Source organism: Schistocerca cancellata, chromosome 8, assembly GCF_023864275.1.
Source record: "Schistocerca cancellata isolate TAMUIC-IGC-003103 chromosome 8, iqSchCanc2.1, whole genome shotgun sequence".
Taxonomy (NCBI): Eukaryota; Metazoa; Arthropoda; class Insecta; order Orthoptera; family Acrididae; genus Schistocerca; species Schistocerca cancellata.
The window spans coordinates 522349903-522371458 of NC_064633.1; the positions used below are offsets into that span (position 1 = coordinate 522349903).

The window sequence follows — 21556 nt, forward strand, 5'->3', positions numbered from 1 at the left end:
TCTTGATGTGGGAAACGAAAGCAGAGTGAAAATTACTAAGAAATATCAGTACAAAAAGCCAAATAAACAAATTGTTAAAATGTAAATCTATTACGCTGCATAACTTATACCTTTAAAATACAGCAATAACAAGCAGGTAAAATGGGACTTTTATTTCTTTGATCCTTTTGGCATCTTGTTTGCCTGAAGGTCACTTGCACTTTTCAACAGAATTAATTTGCAGCAGGAGCAAATGCTATTAGTATAACCTCACACAGAGAGATATACTTCAATAACAACACACTTCAGCATTAATGGTTTACAATCAAGCAATGGATTTCTTGTACAGCCAGAACACAGAACAAACTGGGCAGACAAATGGTTGGACTATTAACTGAGCTTCTGTCTTAAAATAACTATTGGACTGTGTGGCAGTGTCTACTGTGCCAGCAGCCAGAATAAAGGACAACCTACATCAACTCTCTCTCTCTCTCTCTCTCTCTCTCTCTCTCTCTCTCTCTGTGTGTGTGTGTGTGTGTGTGTGTGTGTGCCATTTCCATGGCTTGATTTAAGATTAGGCTATACAATATGTTGTGAGCTAAGTAATAAATACAGTCAGGGCTATACTTGAAGACAATTGAGAACCACAATAGAGAAGTCACAGAAATGCAAAATTTTGTAAAGTATACTAGCAATTAGTGGTAAATGTTCAATGATCATTATATAACAATTAACGCTAATGTTTGTCTTTTACATGTGTCAGCAGTGTACAGCCAGGAAGCCCAACCAATAGACCCAGTGATCGAATCTCAATGTCGGCCTTACGTGGAGAAGGCCCTCAGAGAGTTCGGCACATCTGAATATCCTCCAGGTACCGTGGCATGGCAATATTAGTAATCATATTACGAAACAAACAATGTGCTTAGTAATCTTACAGAAATCATTTCTGGCTACAGGTGATAAAGAACAGCAGCATGCTGAACCAGCAGTGTCATCAGAAGATACTGATCAGGTACTGTAAGCTGGGCACTGAGATGAATTCAGCAATTATGGTGCTGTATCTTTTAAAATGAGAACAAAATCCTAAAACAAATATTAATTAGCATACATAATTTATACTCAACAATAAATAATTATTGATGTGTTTTATAGGTTGTATGTCTCTGGACCAAGAAACTTTTCAGTTCCTGACGTTTCATCCAAAGCTGCACTGGACATCTTCAGTGGTCCTTCTGATGACACTAAGTTTTTCCAACAATTGGCAAGACTCAGCATCCCTAGGAGCACCTCCGATGTCCAGTGCAACTCTGTATGAAACATCATGAACTGGAAAGTTTTTTGGACCACGGCCATAATACAACAACAACAATCCCCAAAGACTCATCATCCACTATGACATGTGCTTGTGAAAGCCTTCACTGAAGAAAAAATTCCACCTAATTAAAATTTTCAAAGTATAGTAGAAATTCAGTGTAAGTGTAATTACACAATTCTTTCTAGGTGCCAAAGTCTGGAGAGGCAGACAGCCCCACTGAGACAGTAGAAGTATCTACCGAGGAGGTAACAAGCAAAGAGGAGGCCATAGCAAGTGCAGAAGAAGGATTACACAGCACTGAGGATGAAGCAGCCAGTGCAGAAGAAGGACAACAAAGAGAAGAACGGAGTGTTCCCACTGAAGAACTGGGATCACCTGCAAGTGCTGAGGAGGTGACAAAAGATGGTGCTGTGAGTGTAGAGGAGGCGGCCGCCAGCACGGAGGAGGAGGCGGCCGCCGCCAGTGTGGAGGAGGAGGGAGCGGCCAGCGTGGAGGAGGAGGGAGCAGCCAGCGCGGAAGAGGCAGCCGCCAGCGCGGAAGAGGGAGCCGCCAGCGCGGAAGAGGGAGCCGCCAGCGCGGAAGAGGCAGCCGCCAGCGCGGAAGAGGCAGCCGCCAGCGCAGAAGAGGCAGCCGCCAGCGCAGAAGAGGCAGCCGCCAGCGCAGAAGAGGCAGCCGCCAGTGGGGAGGAGGCGGGAGCAGCCAGCGCGGAAGAGGGAGCAGCCAGTGCGGAAGAGGGAGCAGCCAGCGCTGAAGAGGGAGCAGCCAGCGCTGAAGAGGGAGCAGCCAGCGCTGAAGAGGGAGCAGCCAGCGCTGAAGAGGGAGCAGCCAGCGCAGAAGAGGGAGCAGCCAGCGCGGAAGAGGGAGCAGCCAGCGCGGAAGAGGGAGCAGCCAGCGCGGAAGAGGGAGCAGCCAGCGCAGAAGAGGGAGCAGCCAGCGCGGAAGAGGGAGCAGCCAGTGCGGAAGAGGAAGCAGCCAGTGCGGAAGAGGGAGCAGCCAGTGCGGAAGAAGGAGCAGCCAGCACGGAAGAGGGAGCAGCCAGCGCAGAAGAGGGAGCAGCCAGTGCAGAGGAGACCGCGACTAGCGCAGAAGAGGGTGCAGCAAGCGCAGAAGAGGCTGCAGCAAGTGCAGAAGAGGCTGCAGCAAGTGCAGAAGAGGCTGCAGCAAGTGCAGAAGAGGCTGCAGCAAGTGCAGAAGAGGCTGCAGCAAGCGCAGAAGAGGCTGCAGCAAGCACAGAAGAGGGTGCCGCCAGTGCAGAAGAGGGTGCCGCCGGCGCAGAAGAGGGTGCCGCCAGCGCAGAAGAGGGTGCCGCAAGTGCAGAAGAGGCTGCAGCCAGCGCAGAAGAGGCTGCAGCCAGTGCAGAAGAGGCTGCAGCAAGTGCAGAAGAGGCTGCAGAAAGTGCAGAAGAGGCTGCAGCAAGCGCAGAAGAGGCTGCAGCAAGTGCAGAAGAGGTTACTGCAAGCACAGAAGAGGTTACTGCAAGCGCAGAAGATGCTGCCGCGAGCGCAGAAGAGGCTGCCACAAGCACAGAAGAGGCTGCCACAAGTACAGAAGAAGAACAAAAGGAAGATGAGAAACAAAAAGATGGAACTGATGAGAAAGCAGCTGAGGATGCAGAGGAAAAACCTGTGGATATTCCTGAAGGAAAGGATGTTGGTCCTGAATCAGCTGAGAGTAAGTGATGCTCTTCAAGTTTTGCCTTTGTACTTCAATATGTGTACTTCTAGTAGCAACAAGGTGAGTGTACATTAACATTCATGCATTTAAATCTGATAACTGTAAAAACACGAAGAAAACAGCTGGTTGACACTCTCTCAAACAAAATTCAGTGACACCTGAATAGTACTCATCAACTCTAATGAAATTCAGTCTTCAGACAATGCTTGCCACTGATGAAAAAGTTTAATAAGTTACTTCCATCATTCTCCTGTCAATCACACTGAAAACTCTTGTTCTGTTATTACTCCTTCATACCTCTATTTGCATAAGTCCTTTGCCCCAGCATCTTTTCTCTTGGTCGTGACTTTTAAAGAATGATAGTGGCACATGACAAGAATTTATTACAGTCCAATTTAGCCTCTACTATCAATGAAACAATAAATCTATTTCAAAATAAAGAATGCTATTCGCAAAATAACTACACTGTGAAAAACATCTACTGACTCCTTAATCCTAAAAACTACTAAAATTTCTAGTCATAAACTATAGTTCAATGAAACTGTTATTTGTGATAGTGAACTGACAGCAAATAGAGTCAACAACAATTTAAACTTCAATTTGTATCTGTAGATAGACTCAATCCTCTCAAGTCTTTGCAAATCATTCAATAACACCAATGTTTCCTTGTGCTGGTACTTTTCATGTGTTCAGAACAGGCATGATTTTCATACTGTTGTACTTTGCACTGCAAGGGAATATGTATGAGGGTCACCCCAAAAGTAATGCAGTTTTTCTTTTTAATCCATCTTTTATTCTACATGTTTTAAAGTTTTACAGTGTGTAGATACATCCTTTAGAAACAATATTTTCATTTCTCCACATAATTTCCATCCCTCTCAACTGCCTTACGCCATCTTGGAACCAGCGCCTGTATACCCACCTGTTAAAATTCTGGACCAACCTGTTGGAGCCACTGTTTGGCAGCAAGCACTAGGGAGTCATAATCTTCAAACCTTGTTCCACAAAGAGAGTCTTTCAGTTTCCCAAAGAGATGATAGTCACATGGAGCCAGGTCAGGACTGTACAGCAGGTGTTTCAGTGTTATCCATCCGAGTTTTGTGATTGCTTCCACGGTCGTTTGACTGACATGTGGCCGTGCATTGTCGTGCAACAGCAAAACATCCTGCTTTTGCCGATGTGGTCGAACACGACTCAGTCGAGCTTGAAGTTTCTTCAGTGTCGTCACATATGCCTCAGAATTTATGGTGGTTCCACTTGGCATGATGTCCACAAACAAAAGAGTCCTTCGGAATCGAAAAACATCATAGCCATAACTTTTCCAGCAGAAGGCGTGTTTTGAATTTTTTTTTTTCCTTGGGTGAATTTGCATGATGCCACTCCACTGATTGGCTCTTCATCTCTGGTGAAAAATGATGGAGCCATGTTTCATCACCTGTCTCAATTCTTCCAAGAAATTCATCTCCACCATTATCATACTGTTCCAAAAGTTCGCTGCATGCCGTTTTTCTTGTTTCTTTGTGAGCCACTGTAAACATCCTGGCAACCCATCTGGCACAAACCTTTTTTAATGCCAACACTTTCAGTATTCTGCAAACACTTCCTTCCCCTATCTCAACATAGCGTGACAATTAGTTCACTGTGATGCATGTCAGCAGTCACCAATTCGTTAACTCTCTGCACATTGCCTGGAGTGTGTGCAGTACAAGGCCTGCCACTGCGAGGACAATCCTCAATATTGCCGTGCCCGGTTTCATCACGTAACCTGCTTGCCCACCGACTAACTGTACTGCGATCGACAGCAGCATCTCCATACACCTTTTTCAACCTCTTGTGGATGTTCCCCACTGTCTCGTTTTCACAGCACAGGAATTCTATGACAGCATGTTGCTTCTGACGAATGTCAAGTGTAGCAACCATCTTGAAGACATGCTGTGACAGTGCCACTCACGGGAACAAGCTGAACTAAGTTCGAAAACAAGCGGGAAGGATGTATCTGCACACTGTAAAACGTTCACACATCCAGAATGAAAACGGTATTTTTACAAAAATAGTGTGCATTTCTTTTGGAGTGACCCTTGTACAAAGAGCACAATATTATTCACAAAAGAAGAGGCAAAGAATATTTCCTCTATGATTGTTAAGTTATCCAGTCAACTGTGTGTTTTATTTCTTTCTCTAGGTGAGGAACCAATAACAGAAGCGGAACCAATCCCGGAGGAAGAACTAACACAGGTAGGCCTTTAGATATTTTTTTTTTTTTTTTTACAATACAACTTAATGGACAGCAATCGAAATCTGCCACTGCAAATTAGGCTTGAAGATATGTATGATAACAATCCCAAACAATATTCCATTGTTACATCTTAAATTGAAACTTCAGCTTATTATTCACAGAGCAATGATTAGACAATAAGCACAAGACCATGAGTAATTCTACTCTTAACAGACAGTCTTCCTATTTTCAAATCATTTACTATTCATGTTCTCTCTCTCTCTCTCTCTCTCTCTCTCTCTCTCTCTCTCTCACACACACACTCACTCACTCTCTCTCTCTCTCTCTCTCTCTCTCTCTCTCTCTCACACACACACACACACACACACACACACACACACACACAGTTGGACTAACACTGCCAACAAAAATTCCTTTGCTAAATTTTAACTCTTGGCTATTCTAAAGGAAAAATCATCTGTCAAAACATTTATAATACCCCAGAAGGTGAAAACACGTTTAATCTTAGTTGAAGATGTGTTTATCTTGGGTAAGACTGAAGCACACTCAGCTTCTGAAGAATTTCTTATGTGCTGCTCGTTTACAGAGCAATGCTTCCAGTGCTGAGTGTACATTAGCACCAACAAAGTAACATGAAACTGCTTCTTGGTTGGCATGTTGTTGTAGTTCAGACTGTGTTACACTACCCCATGTGCTCTTATGTCACTGGTACTATGCATCGATCACTGGAGGTGCACCTACATTAACAAACTGGAAAAAAGAAATGCCTCGGAAGTGGTGTATACTTCACATGCTTGCCTTAACACAAAATTTTTGGTCTCGTGGGGAATTATCCATGTCCTTACCGATTTATCAAGTCTGTAGGAGCAAATTGAGGAGCAAATCTCCAAGGTCATGTAACATGTCAGTACATGAAATTACAACATAACAGTAATAACAGATAAAAATAAAATGTTTATGAGCCCAAAAAAGTCAGTCCATAAGTTTAAAAACGCAATCAACAATACAACAGGAATCAGCTTACTTTTTCAAGTAACTCCTCAACAGAATAGAAGGAGTGACCCATGAGGAAACTCTTCAGTTTCGATTTGAAAGCGCGTGGATTACCGCTAAGATTTTTGTATTTGAGTGGTAGCTTACCGAAAATGGATGCAGCAGTATACTGCACACCTTTCTGCACAAGAGTTAAGGAAGTCCAGTCCAAATGCAGGTTTGATTTCCGCCGAGTATTAACTGAGTGAAAGCTGCTTATTCTTGGGAATAAGGTAATATTGTCAACAAGAAATGACAGTAAGGTATATAAATATTGAGAGGCCAATATCAAAATACCCAGACTCATGAACAGGAGTCGACAAGAGGTTCGTGAACTTACACCACTTATTGCCTGAACCACCCATTTCTGAGCCAAAAATATCCTTTTAGAATGAGAAGAGTTACCCCAAAATATAATACAATATGACATAATCGAATGAAAATAAGCAAAGTAGACTAATTTTCGTGTTGAACGATCACTCACTTCTGATAGCATTCGAATACTAAAAATGGCAGTATTAAGTCTTTGAACAAGGTCCTGAACTTGGGCTTTCCATAACAGTTTACTATTTATCTGAACACCTAGAAATTTGAACTGCTCAGTTTCACTAATCATATGCCCATTCTGTGAAATTAAAACATCAGGTTTTGTTGAATTGTGTATTAGAAACTGTAAAAACTGAGTCTTACTGTGATTTAGCGTTAGTTTATTTTATAGAAGCCATGAACTTATGTCATGTACTGCACTATTTGAAATCAAGCCAATGTTGCACACAACATACTTTAACTACCAAGCTAGTGTCATCAGCAAACAGAGTTACCATTAATACTAGAGGGCATATCATCTTTATTTAAAGAACAGGAATGGCCCCAACAATGATCCCTGGGGCACCCCACCAATTGACCGTACTCCACTCAGACCTCACATCACAGCCATTCTCTATATTGTTAATAATGACCTTTTGCTGTCTGTTGATAAAGTAAGAGGTGAGCCAATAGTGAGCTACTCCCCGTATTCTGTAGTGGTCCACCTACTGGAGCAATATTTCGCAATCAATACAATCAAACGCCTTAGTTTAATCAAAAAATACGCCTAGCGTTTGAAACTTTTGTTTAACCCATCCAGTACCTCACAGAGAAAAGAGAATATAGCATTTTTCAGTTCTTAAGTGACTTCTAAAGCTGAACTGCACATTTGACAGCAAATCGTGTGATATAAAATGATCAATTGTCCTTAGGTACACAGCCTTTTCAATAATTTTAAACACTGATGGCATAGAATAGTATATATAATAGTTGTCTACATTATCCCTTTCTCACTTTATATAAAGTGGCTTTACTACTGAGTACTTTAATTGTTCAGGAAACTGACCATTCCTAAGGGAAAAATTACAAATATGGCTAAGTACAGGGCTAACATGTGCAGCACAGTACTTTAATATTCTGTTAGGCACTCCATTATAACCAGGAGAGTCCTTAGTCTTCAGTGATTTAATTATTGACTCAATCTCCCCCTTGTCTGTATCACAGAGGAGAATTTCAGAAATGTTTGCTTGACAACAGCCAAAGTCAAAATTTCCTCAACAGTAAGTCTGATTACAAATAAAATAAGACTATGCAGGAAAGATCATTCTCTGGTAGTTCTAACTTTTTCCAATCATATCCCTTGTTCAGTAAAATATACTGCACATAAATTAAGAAAGAGTGTGATCAAAATAATTTGCAACTTTTGACAGATCAGCCAAGTGGAGGGGACACAATGTTGATGCCCAGGAAACATGAACTATGAGACAGTTTATCCTCTTGTGCCACCCACAGGTCAGCAGGTAGAGTGCATCATGCTGCTACGCCGTTAGTAAACAGAATCGTGTAGTGCTCAGCACCAGCTGTTTCCATGCTCAAGGGTTTTTTTTATTAGTATTGTCTCAGTAGCAGTCTCAACATTAGATCTACTATAAACATCATGTCCGAGAACACATTAGCTGACTTCAGAGATATCAAGGGTTAGAATGGGAATTCCAATCTGCCAGACAAGGCTGTGAATATTCTGAACCAAAGTGGGGATATAATTTTAGATGTTTCAGGAGAGACGGACAGAACAGCCATTGTACACAACATTTATGAACCTATTTCCTCCAGAAAACACTGACCATGAAACGTAGTTCTGACAGAATGGTAACCAAGATGTATGCATTGCAGCAGGTGGAATACACAAACGTAAATGGTTATTATCAGTACAAGGGGTCCCCTAAAAAAAGAGCTTGGCTTCCAGCATAAGCTTTTGTCTTGGAAGTTCACCATACAGAAAAGCAACATAGTGGCCTAATGATCCTAGTACCTGTGTGCCACAAGAAGCATCTCTTTCAAAGACACTGCGTGCCTTGACAAGACATGTTAATGTGTGCCACACATTCACAGAAGGCTGGAGAGGCTGCACAGCCAAATGAACAACAAAAGCATTGATATAACTGGGTGGCAGGATAATCATTCTTCATATTAGCTCGGCTTGTGGTTTCAGTACAAACTGCTATTGGTGCTCTGTTCAAGAAAGCTAGATAAGTATCATGAGGAAATTAATGTCACAGTTTTCTGCAGAATGGCTTCCAAATTTTCTGCCCCAATATGTATACAAAAGCTGCAACACTACTGTCAAGGAAAGCAGAAATTTTTTTGGCGCAGAAAAATATTTCATCAGTGAAAATTGTATTTGTCATGAATACGGTTCATGGAACTTGGAATGTGCAGAACTGTCAAAAGTCACAACTTATTTTAATTACACAAGAAATACATGTAAAACTTGTCTATTGTGATAACTTCATTAACTCACAGATATTTAGTACTACTGATTTTATAACCCAGTAAACTGATTTTCCACAGGAAATGGAGATTCCAGACAAGCTGCGACCTAGAGAACACATTGCAAAAATACTGCAACTTGATTCTGAATCTGCCGAAAAAGAGCTAATGCTGAGCAAGGTAGCCGATATTATACTGCGAGATTTAAAGCGCCTCTATGACAATGCTATCAAGCCTCTTGAAACACTTTATAAATACAGAGATCTCAGCAACCGACACTTTGGAGGTAAGCAGATATTTAATGTTTGTGTGCAGCTGTACTACTCTCCTTTCCACAGCTAGTTGAATACAGAAATGATTTTATCATCTGCCTCAACAACTACATTCCAAGACTACTACTTCATCTCATTTATACCTTCTGAGATACATATGTGTGTGTGTGTGTGTGTGTGTGTGTGTGTGTGTGACTGTACGTTATCACTTTCTCCAAGTTACACTACACAGGTTCTGCCAGAATCAATTGTCCTCAAGTGTTCCAGCACTGTATGATGCCCTTGTGTATTCAGTGCCTAAAAATCTGGAGGGTGGAGGGAGATGAACATTTAACCTTATGCCAACAACAAGGTTATTACAGGATAACAAAGCAGGATTGAGGAAATAAATAAACTTTTTTTCCTTTTCAATCCCAGAATTTGCCTTAACAGGTTTAGATCAGGGGTCATCAAGCCTTTTCACTCAAGAGCCAATACTAACATTGTGGGATAGTACCTCAGGCTGTGTATTATTCGTTAATAACCTACATAAATTAGTATGTTATGAGCTCCCCAATACACTAACTATAGCTAAGGTGCTAAAATTTTGCCCACTACCCACCAAGTACCGATCGTTAAAAGTGGGCCCCATGCGAAATAATTTGTCTAAACTGCTAGCCTCAGGGGCAGAGCGGCATGCATTTGGAAATAAGTGTCTCTACAAAGCACATTGATGAATCCATGTTATTTGCATTTGAAAATTGTAGCATAGCAGCTCAATAGTATGAGGCACATAGGCACACGAGTTGTCAGCACTGGAAGATAAAAAATAAAACATAACGTCCTCTCAACCCCAAGTGGTGGCGTTACTTGCCGCTCTGCCCCTGAGGCTAGCAGGATTGAGGAAATAAATAAACTTTTTTTCCTTTTCAATCCCAGAATTTGCCTTAACAGGTTTAGATCAGGGGTCATCAAGCCTTTTCACTCAAGAGCCAATACTAACATTGTGGGATAGTACCTCAGGCTGTGTATTATTCGTTAATAACCTACATAAATTAGTATGTTATGAGCTCCCCAATACACTAACTATAGCTAAGGTGCTAAAATTTTGCCCACTACCCACCAAGTACCGATCGTTAAAAGTGGGCCCCATGCGAAATAATTTGTCTAAACTGTTCTCTGTTTCAGATTGCTACCACCTTCAGTGATCCCAAAGTTTTTACAATGTAATTGACAAAGTATTGCCATATTGTCTGTGTGAGCAGGTGATTACTTGAGTAACGACAGTAATTGTACTTAGATTTAAATGTATGCTGCAATTTGAGACACAATCACATGAAACATTTTGAATGTCATTCTTCTTCTGTTTACTGCACTGAATTACAACAGACTTAATTCATATTCATTGCTACAATGCATTTGGAAATACTGAATTACAACAGACTTAATTTATATTCGTTGCTACAATGCATTTGGAAATAAGTGTCTCTACAAAGCACATTGATGAATCCATGTTATTTGCATTTGAAAATTGTAGCATAGCAGCTCAATAGTATGAGGCACATAGGCACACGAGTTGTCAGCACTGGAAGATAAAAAATAAAACATAACGTCCTCTCAACCCCAAGTGGTGGCGTTACTTGCCGCTCTGCCCCTGAGGCTAGCAGCCAATTTTACACAGCTTATGCCACTACTCACCAATGTCCAATAAGACTGAAGAAATCTTAAAATATTGTTTTCTCTGTAAGTATTTTTGTTTGTTACTGAGCACGAAAACTACAGAATTAACAAGTTCTTCATGTTATCTGGCATTTTTGGATTCAGCTATTAGTTGCTGGATACATATTGTTATAAATTAGGGCTGAGAACCACGGGCTGCATGATTATTTGATTCAAGTCTCATGCGGTCTGCGGGCTGCTGTTTGACAACCACTGGTTTAGATGACAGTTGAACAGGGATTTGAAACCTCATCTTCCCGAATGTGAGGCCAGTGTCTCACCACTGTGCCACCTAGTTCAGTCATTGCCTTCGCAATTCTGGGTTACAGCCACTGCACCTCAGTTTAATTGCCTATGTTTTCCTGTGCATCTGATATCTATTTCTCGAAGTTTGTACAGAAAACCATACATTTGCTACATGTAAATGACAGCATGAGAGAATTCATTGCAACAAGCAGTGGTGCCATTCAAATAATAGCAGTAACTCCTAACAAGAAATAAGAAAAAGTAAGAGCACAGAAATTGTAACTTGGAAATGGAAAACCCGTTTAAGCATCGGAAGTAAGATTTCCTGGAATGTTCATGGTCAAAGGCAGTATCTCACAGATATTCATAAAGTCTCAAAATTAAAAGCTACAAACCAGAAGGCAGAGAAGTCTGGGAATTAAGAACAAATGGTCACTGTCAAAGACAACTGCCTGTTAGCTGATATAATGGTGGTGAGAATAACGATTTTGACTTCAGCGATTACTGACTCAGTCCATAGCCCACAGCACTGCAGAAAAATAAAGATAAGTTGGGCAGGATAAGAGTTTCAGAATGGAAACTGGGAGAGAAAAAAGCGGCGAATGAAACTACACAGTACATTCCTTTCAGTACTAAACTTCTGAAACAACGGAGTCTAGAAACTCAGAAACATCATTCACAGAGTGCACAGCTTGTAGTTCAACAAAAAGCTGTCTACACATTTTACAGGCTTTAAGATGTGGCTACTATTGCACTAAGCAAAGAGTGAATTAAAAAAAAAAAAAAAATAAATAAAATAAAAAAAAATGCTACACCTGAAAAGTTACACAGTGAAAGCAATGTAAAATATTAAATGCAAGGTTAAACAAATTTAATGTACCTATAAATGACTGAGCTGAATAATTCAAGTATCTACTGGAGCTCTCTAAATGTTCTTTGACAGCAATGACAAAGTGTTAGCAATCAGGCTTTCCTTCTCATCCCATCCAGTAGGTCTCCCCTGTCCCACAGCTCTGGGTGACTTTTGCAAAATCTACCACTTTCCTAGACCTCTACAGTCCTTTTCCTTCACCCTCTTCCTTCCCCTTCAGCCCGAATGAGGAGCCACTGGCTCTGAAAGCTTGCTTAATTATAACATTCTTTTATGTGTGTGTTCTGCCACTGCTTGGTGAGTAGATTTTTTTAAACCTATCCATGAAATTAAAGTATTAACAATGATTTATTTGGTATTATAGACAAGATGTTCTGGTAAGAGTGACATAAAACACAAATTTTTCTCAGTGTTTCACACATAGTAAGATGCAAGGATACAAACAATATGACAAGGAAGGAAATAAGTTGAGTGGGGACATATGGCATAAGGAAGTTGTAAAAGTAGAATGGATAGGAAGAATAAGTAAGATAGGTGTAATTTCAGGGAATAATTCATGCTGTATTGCTGAAGGCCTTATTACCAAATAACACCTATTTCTTGATACTGGCATTATTCAATACTGGACATGCTTAAGATGACATGCAATCTGCTTGGATCCAAGCAGGTGAGAGTAGTGCAAAACACTGGCAAACACTCTAAGTCAAATGACAATGTAAGACAAGCTGTTTTCTAATACTCTCTTTTCATTTTTCTTTCAGATCCCGAAATCTTTTCAAAACCTCTGATACTATTTATGGGTCCCTGGAGTGGAGGGAAGTCCTCTATCATCAACTATCTCTTAGACAATGAATACACAGGAACCGCACTACGAACAGGTAAGAAAAATGTCACATCAACAAGATGTGTGTTCAGCAAAAATATACATTTCAAAAAAAGATATGTTTCTTCATCTATAATCCACTACAAGTTTGCACTGAATCATGTCAATGAAGAGTCTCTTCTCTATAAACTAAACCAGATTCTTCATGTTCCATAAATCAGAATTACTCTAACATGTTATGACAGTATTTTTGTCTTTTTACTTTCAAATTTGCTGCATTGGTATTATGTGTCAATATTATGCATTGAACAATGGAAATTTCTAGATGCACAGTATGTAAAATAAAGGAAAAGCATTCACTCACCTATAGCAGACCGACTGCAGTGCATAGAAACGTGTGACAGAAAACTAGGTAGTTATTAAGCTTGCGAAAAATGCTCGGCTATTATTTGGTATTCATCCTATTACGCAACTTTTATCCTATTCAGCTGAATACTGAATATCTAGGTACTATTTGGCCAAACATCGAATACTAATGTAAGATGTGTCGTAATCAGATAACTGGTAAAATTAAAATATTTTTTTTATTTCATATTATTTTTATTTTCCTTGTAATCATTGTCCGCTGCTCGTGGTCTCGCGGTAGCGTTCTCGCTTCCTGAGCACAGGGTCCAGGGTTCGATTCCCAGCGGCGTCAGGGATTTTTCCTGCCTCGAGATGACTGGGTGTTGTTGGGTTGTCTTCATCATCATCATCATCATCATCATTCATCCCCATTACGGTCGGAGGTAGGCAATGGCAAACCACCTTCACTAGGACCTTGCCTAGTACAGCGGTGCGGGTCACCCGCATTGTTCCCCTACGCTCCGTCCCGGAGTAAGGGACTTCCATCATCATCATCATCATCATCATCATCATCATCATCATCATCATTGTAATCATTAAACTAGTGTTGGGTAATCGACATCCATATTACAAATGTTACAAAAAGTTAGGTATCAAATAAAATACATTTATGTATTCTGCAGGCTAATTTTTTAAAATAATAAATGACTATGCATTTGAATTCTCGTAATTGAAATTCAGAATTGGAAGATTATGGTGTGGAAGGAGTAAATTTTCTGAACTTTTAGGCAGCAGTTTACTCGTTTTCTTCTCATAGACATTGCCAACTTCAGAGGAAAGACACTCCAATTAAACACTACTTCTGGCGATGGCAAATATTTTGCTGCAAGATTTATCAAACACACAAATTTATCTTTTCTTGCTTGCCACCACACATATTATCATGATGCGATATGTTATTAATACTTAAATAAAGGTCTAGTTCAGTTGAAACTGCATTATTTTCTTTAGGTGTCCTGGTATGAGCTGCCCCCCCCCCCCCCCCCCTGCAACCACCTCTACAAAGCAATCCATAAAAGATGAGTGAATAGTTTGGCATAGACTCTGCACTTCGATTTTCATCCTCTTGGCCTGAATAGGGGACGAATTCACACTACCGTTGCTCCTTGTTTCATGATTCATCTTTAGGCTATCGATCAAAATATACTGCCTTACTTTTTCTCTTTGCAGTTGACTCGTGAAAAACATTTTAAAGCATGGGCTTTAAGTGGTAGCCATCAAATAATTTTTACTTTTTGTGATTTCTTCAAATCAAACTTGCAAACCCTTATTGTATATCAAGCCTCACCTGGCTTAATTTGTGTGTCAGCTCTGACATGCTCATTTTATTGCAATATCGCATTAATTTAACAACATATTTATTTAACAATAATTTCAGAAGTGCAAGTGTATCCAGAATTTTGTGATTCTCATTACGTTCTCAAATGATTGTAGTAATTTCTAAAGTTGGTCTAAAAGCTCCCAGTGTGCAGCAATCACATTGGCAATATCACAATCCATGAGACAAGTGTGAAATGTCCAGTTTTTGTTCCATTAGCCTTGCAAGCATATAATGGGTGGAATTCCACTGCGTTCACACATCTTGCACCGATTGATACTGATGGAGATCCAAATCTTTTAGGATGGAATGCAGTTTTTAAAGTGCAGTGCCAAAATGATTGAAATGAGTTATGATCCTCCTACCTGTTACTATCATTTGAGTCACATCTGACTGAGCCTTCAGACAATCATTAACAATTAATTGAAGAGCATGAATGAAACAATGCACTGAAGCCAACTCTGCATTACTAACAACTTTTATTATGTTTTGTCCATTATCACAAATAACGACATGAATTTTTGCCTGCTGGATGTCCCATAAACTTGCAATCTCCTGTAAACTAATCGCTATGTTTTCTGCTGTGTGTTGTCCTTCAAAATGGTTGATGCTCAATACTACATGTCTCACATTCAATTCATGATCAATAATACATGCAGTAAAACTTAGAACACAGTTTTGATTATGCAAGCATGTCCACAAGTCACATGTCGCAGAAATATAATCAGTCTCTGAAATTAATCTTTTAATTGTCTCAACCAGCTTATAATATATTTCTGGAATTATTTTGTCTGAAAAGTAAGGGTGGCTTGGTATTTTATACTGTGGCAAAGCACTAATAGTTAGTCTTCTAAAACTAACCCTTTCTCTTATATTTACAGCCTCATTGTCAAGTCTTTCATTTTGGCAATCAAAAGATGGTATTTTTTAGCCTTGGGATCATTAATATCTCATGGTTTACATATTTCAGAACATTCTTCAAGACTCACTTGTTTTCTTGATGTCAAAGGTTTACTTCTGTATCTTGATCCACAATTTATTGCCCCTTAGGAAGTGTGGACTGCAACTTACTATGTTCACCACTGTGTTTATTTTTCAAATGATTTATCATTCCTGATGTAGTTTTCATCATCCTTGAAGTATGTCCATCTAGGCGATTTTTTTAGAAGCCTTAATAAATTATTATTTGTCAGATCTTAGGTGATTTCACTTTTAAACAAATCAAAAGATAGAGAGTACAATGAATTGTGCTTACATACTGACGATGTTTATCGATCTAAACTTGTCAAAAAAACATCCAACGTTGTAACAACTGTGCGTGGGGGACAATGTGGTGTGGGTGGAGGTAAGTAAATTTGAACAAACAAATGAGAAACAAATACGCTGGCACAAATTTTCCCGTCATGTGCCAGCCAAACTTTTTTCCTAATTTTCAGCTATTCGGCTAGAAAGCCCACAGTATATTTGGTACTTGGCAGTGGCTGAATACACTATTCAGTGCAAGTCTGCTATTTGTACTAGTTTTTGAGCTCTTGGTCTTTCTCTAGTAAAAGTTCACACATTCACAGACACTATCAGACAGACACCCAAATACACACGCCCATGGCCAAGGTGAGGCGTAAAACAGAAATACTAAGACTGTTTCAATACACCATCTACATACCTTCATCTACTTTTCCCTAATTAGTAAAATTTTTAAGAATACAAGTCTAAAAGCAGCTCTTTAAGCTCTAATACTTATGCTGTCTGTATGTCCACTATCTTCCTTGTCATAAGCAAGTGGTCTCTCGCCAGTTGTTCCCTATTCTCTATCACTCTGTATAGTTATTTTGTGGTCTTAACTATGCTAATTATAGTCACTAACTTTTGCAGCCTTTAATGGGTAGAAAATGTAAAGCTGAAGAATGAACCAAAAGTCAATAATGCACATGAATAAATATTTTCCCAGAATATTTTCATAAATAACAGTAATATGCTGAGGGAATGAAAATAACAGCCTACAAGTTGCTCACTATATACTGGCTTTCACTTTCTCTTCTTCTGATTTTTACACCGCATCCTGTTTCTCTATTTGAATTGATGTCTTCTTTGCTCTTTTTATGTCTTTGTTAGCCTTTTATCTTCTTATGTTAGTAAGCCACAGCTTAAACTACTAACGGAATAATATTTATCTTTTCTTTTACATGTTTGTAAAGAGTGTAAGAAGAATAGCAACATCATACCGCAGAATAGAATGAACAGTTCTGTTACACTGTTGTAATACTCTCTGAGGCATTAAATTAACTTTTTAGGTGCTGAACCATCACCAGCCTATTTCAACATTGTTATGTGGGGTGACCGATCAGAGGTGCTAGACGGAACGCAGCTCGCAGCCGACTGGACATTTTCTGGCTTGCAAAAGTTTGGGCAGGGTCTGCTAGATCGACTGAGAGGTCTGCGCTTACCTAACAAATTGCTCGAAAAGGTAAGCTGGGCTATTTTACTTAATACATTGCATAAAGATCAAACTCAACCATGGAAGTGAGAATAATATTCATTCCAAGCATTTAGATTCATAACTTTGTGTGCACTGTATCCACAAAGGTTCTTTTATAGGTTAATGATTTACAAATGATTACAATTAATACAAGGAAAGCACTAACAACTGGAGATCCTGATTCTCCTTCATAAAATTCTTGGTGAACAGATCAGAAATCATATGTGGTTATTAACGTGTTTTGCTACTGTGTAGATTTCCTATCTATACTAGCTACCAGTGATATGTTTCCAAACAAAAATCACACATGACAAGATCACTGTATTTCTGGTTATTGTGTAATATTGTCAATTTGAGCAGTTTCTTCATATAAACATATAATGCTAAAGCAGAAGATTAACTCAGTGAAACATTCCTTGTACAGGTAGAGGGAGAGGGAGAGGGAGAGGGAGAGGTTGAAACCTTAATACAGTAAGTGAAATGAGGAGACATGAGTGCAAGGATGAGAGATAAGAATATACTGTAAAGCATTCAACTGATCTCCAACTAGCAAAAATATTTGTGAGAAAACTGACATTGGAAAGAATGGGAGTATTTGTGTACTCCATCATAATATGGCAATTAGGCACAATGATAAGACTTTCCAGATCACTGTCACATTCGTGCTACTGGTACAATTGTTGCTCCGGATAGGAAATTTAGTAAAAACTTGGAATATATTTAAAATGAACTGCAGCTTTAATTTTGTCATTAGTGTTGCTATAAAGCAACTACCTTTGTTCTGGCACCAAAACATGTACCGTTATGGAAACAGTAATAGTCAGAGCTATAATATGACAACGCAATATCTCATCCAAGATGAAGATATGGTACATGATTAAAACAGCTTCAAAAAAACAAATATAGTTATCCTTTGCCCCTACGGTGCCTCTCAAAACATGTGGTGTATAGACATCTTTCTTTAATCTTACTTTCAGTCTGTAAAAATCTGCATCTCTTCTGAAATACCAACAGCATTCTGAAGAGTCAGGATGCAAAATTTCTAATATTAGTGGCAGACAAGATTTCATCGACACCATTATTGCTCAAGTCAAATATTGGTAAAATCAGACCTCCACTCTTCTCGTTCCTCCGATTGTATCTCTTCGGGACTGTAACATCCTGCATTTTTCATAGCTGGGTTCATATAATGCAATCTAAGTCTTCCCCTTGTTCTCTTCTCATTTATACGACCTCTTATTGGTTTCATAATTTAGTCTGTAGAGCACATCCACTCTTTTGATTTTCCTAAATAAATCTTCTGTTATATACCACAAATTCAGCCTTACTCCTTTTCAGCTTAAAGGTCTGTAAATCACAACTGTGAATATCAATACTCCATGCACAACATATTTAAATAAATAATATGTTACATTCAAAGATTTTACACTGGTACAGCATAATCCTTTTTTTCTTATTGAAAGCACTTTTTGCTTCAGCAATTCAAATTCTACTTTACTGTGGCTATCCATGGTGCTCTTACTATTTAATTAAGTACAGAGATCTATCTCCTCCAGGATTACTTTTCCCTATACTGTCTTGTGCAACAAAATTTTTGAGCATAAATAACACACTCAACTGCAATTTCATTAAAACGACTGATTTAACCAAAAGATTTTGAGACACATCATATAACTGATTCTATTTATAAAATGGACTGTTAGATCTGTTCACTTAGTGCAACTCATTAAAAATGTGTCAGCTCTAATCCTAATAGACTTTTCCATCGAAGCTATTTTCTGTGAATAACCATAAGTTCAATGCATAACAAATTATTAAGTTGGGGTGTCAAAGTTACTATTCATGAAAGGCACTTGCAAACAGATTGCCACAAGGGGCAGCTGAGACAACAGGGTAGTGTTCGGAATGGCCAGGCCCAGTGCTCACCTCATCTGCCACACTCATCATGTTGTGTGTAACGAGAGTGGAAAAAGAAGGCCTTCTAGCATACAAAGAAGGTACTGACAGATTTGTCATGTATTACCATCTACATACCTCCTCTTAGGTTACCAAATGTAGCAGAGGATACATGACAGAAGTGATCCTTGGGAAAGTGTCACCAAGATACTGAACTGGCAGACTCTTGAAGTTAGATGTAAACTAAACCGAGTTACAGTTTACAAACCGGCTTTAAATGGTGCCTCTATGAATGTATTACACCCCCCTACTTGTCGATCAGATGTGGATTGTGAGGATAAGATTAGAATAATACAGCACACAAAGAGGCAATCAAACAATCATTCTTCCTGCGCTCCATAAGTGGATGGAATAGGAAGAAATCCTAAGAACTGGTACAATGGGACATACCCTCTGCCATGCACTTGATGGTGGTTTGCTGAGTATAGGAGTACATGTAGACATAGACCTAGACATAGAAGTGAGATCAAGACACCATTACATCACACTAGGGTCATAGACATGCTTCCCAGTTCATGGGTGAAAACCACTTCAATAGAAGGCAGAAATAGATATAATGAATCAACTCAGATCCTACCACAATAGTTTTAAAGCACAAACTCTGGTAGAAATTGTAGTACGAAGATTTTGAGAAAAGTTGAAAACAAGAGAGCCTTGCTCACTCTTGTCTACAAAGTTTCCCAGTTACAAAGGGGAAGGATACACCAACAGTGTGCTGTGGGGGACTGAAAATGTGATTGATGAAACGTCTTGGTCTGTATGTTAATGACACGTCTTCTTGCATTCATCACAGACATTATGGGATCTGAAAATGGAACTGTACAAGATGAGGTGAGAGACAGAGATGGCTCTAGTTGCTGAACAAGCAAGTCTCATAATTTGTCTGTCGTCCTGAAAGGACTATCACATTAACACTCCTGTCTTCAGTGATGACAATCTTCCTTTGCTCTGGACTATAGCTGCGACTACTTGTAGTAAGAAATATTACAGCCAAATTACACATCTTGGCTGCCAACACCCAGGATTTTAGCTCATTAAAAACTCCAAAACAGCCTTTCATAATGTCTCGTAAGTCTAGGACAGCTTCCACATAATCTGACCAAACTAAATAATTTTGTGTGGCAGGATTAGTGGCAAAAAGAAGACTCTTACATAAATAAAATTTATCCAGTATGCAATAGTCATACCTAAAGCTCAGAAACGAGCTACGTACTATTCGAATTAAAGTGACTACTTATTTTCTCAGTGTGCTTATGAACCTGAAAAACAATGATGCAGTTTAATTTCACTGGAACTGATGTAATCAATGTTCACAGGTTAACATAGTGGAAATTCCAGGAATTCTAGAAATTCGTAAACAGGTAGAACGCCTGTTTCCTTTTAATGATGCGTGTCAGTGGTTTATCGATCGTGCCGACATAATATTTCTGGTATACGACCCAGCAAAGCTGGATGTGGGACCTGAGACCGAAGCGATCTTGGACCAGCTGAAAGGACGGGAGTCACAGGTAAATCAGGAACTACAATTTTTAACAAGACAACACACTAAATAATACTTCGGTGGGCCTAGAAAACCAAACCAAATTTATATACTGTGGCAGCTATTTATTTGACACTGCTTGGTTACTAATTTATCCCAATCCAATACTGTGTGTACCAAGTTGGGTTTTAACTGCTCCAAATATTCCACAGTCACGATCGTCCCTACTAACACTTCCACCCGTAGAGGTTAAATGTCATCAGGACAGTCACCAATCATCTTAGTAACACTATAAATTTTGGTTTCAACACTAATACAATTCATTTTTTTTAGTTTTACACCCCCCTTTTCTTGCCTGCATGCCATCTCTAAGGGCCCTGAAGATGCCTTACCCCAACCATAATGGTCCCCTTATACATAGTTATATGTGTACCAAACACATACAATACACACATACAAACTGTCATTGCTAAGACAGACGGTTTTGCAGACTCGAATTGTGCTCAACAAGGCAGACCAAGTGAAGCCTGAGGAACTCATGCGTGTCCAGGGGACACTTATTTGGAACATAAGTCCGCTGATGTCAAGCTCAGAGCCTCCTGTTATGTATTCAACTTCATTATGGTCACTGCCTTATGAGCTGGGAGCACCCGTGCGACTATTGCAAGCACAAGAACATGCATTCCTTCAGGATATGAGGAAAGCTATCGACAGACGAGTGGAGAACAAGATTGCTAGTGCCAGACGCTTTGCAGTAAGTACAAATTAATTTAAATCACTCATACAAGAACTCTAATTAACATACATACAAACATACTCTCTAAAAGTTACATGGCTGCCCATGCCCCACATTCTAATATGGTGAATGAGATATGTAGTAATTGCTCTTCCACTGCTGTATATAAGATTTCCGGTGACAAATTACATCAGTACAACAGCATGATTACTGGTACAGATCTCCAAATATGTAGGAAAATTT

At 39.5% G+C, this 21556-nt stretch overlaps 2 protein-coding genes across 5 annotated transcripts in view; one reads left to right on the forward strand and one right to left on the reverse strand.

Annotated features, from left to right (window-relative positions):
* The window catches only part of LOC126095212 (putative protein FAM10A4), a 198260-nt gene that overhangs the window by 113758 nt on the left and 62946 nt on the right, over positions 1-21556 (reverse strand). The window lies entirely within an intron of this gene.
* LOC126095211 (uncharacterized abhydrolase domain-containing protein DDB_G0269086) overlaps positions 1-21556 on the forward strand; it is a 73793-nt gene that overhangs the window by 49600 nt on the left and 2637 nt on the right. The window contains exons 2-11 of one of the 4 annotated variants that reach the window (XM_049909947.1): positions 743-850; positions 936-991; positions 1480-2511; positions 2701-2965; positions 5151-5203; positions 9114-9318; positions 12881-12997; positions 16957-17129; positions 20414-20605; positions 21068-21331. In XM_049909947.1, coding sequence (XP_049765904.1) covers positions 743-850; positions 936-991; positions 1480-2511; positions 2701-2965; positions 5151-5203; positions 9114-9318; positions 12881-12997; positions 16957-17129; positions 20414-20605; positions 21068-21331 — 2465 coding nt within the window. Of the gene's footprint in view, positions 1-742; positions 851-935; positions 992-1479; positions 2966-5150; positions 5204-9113; positions 9319-12880; positions 12998-16956; positions 17130-20413; positions 20606-21067; positions 21332-21556 lie in introns of all 4 variants that reach the window. The other 3 variants (XM_049909948.1, XM_049909945.1, XM_049909946.1) reach the window with 3 other exon arrangements.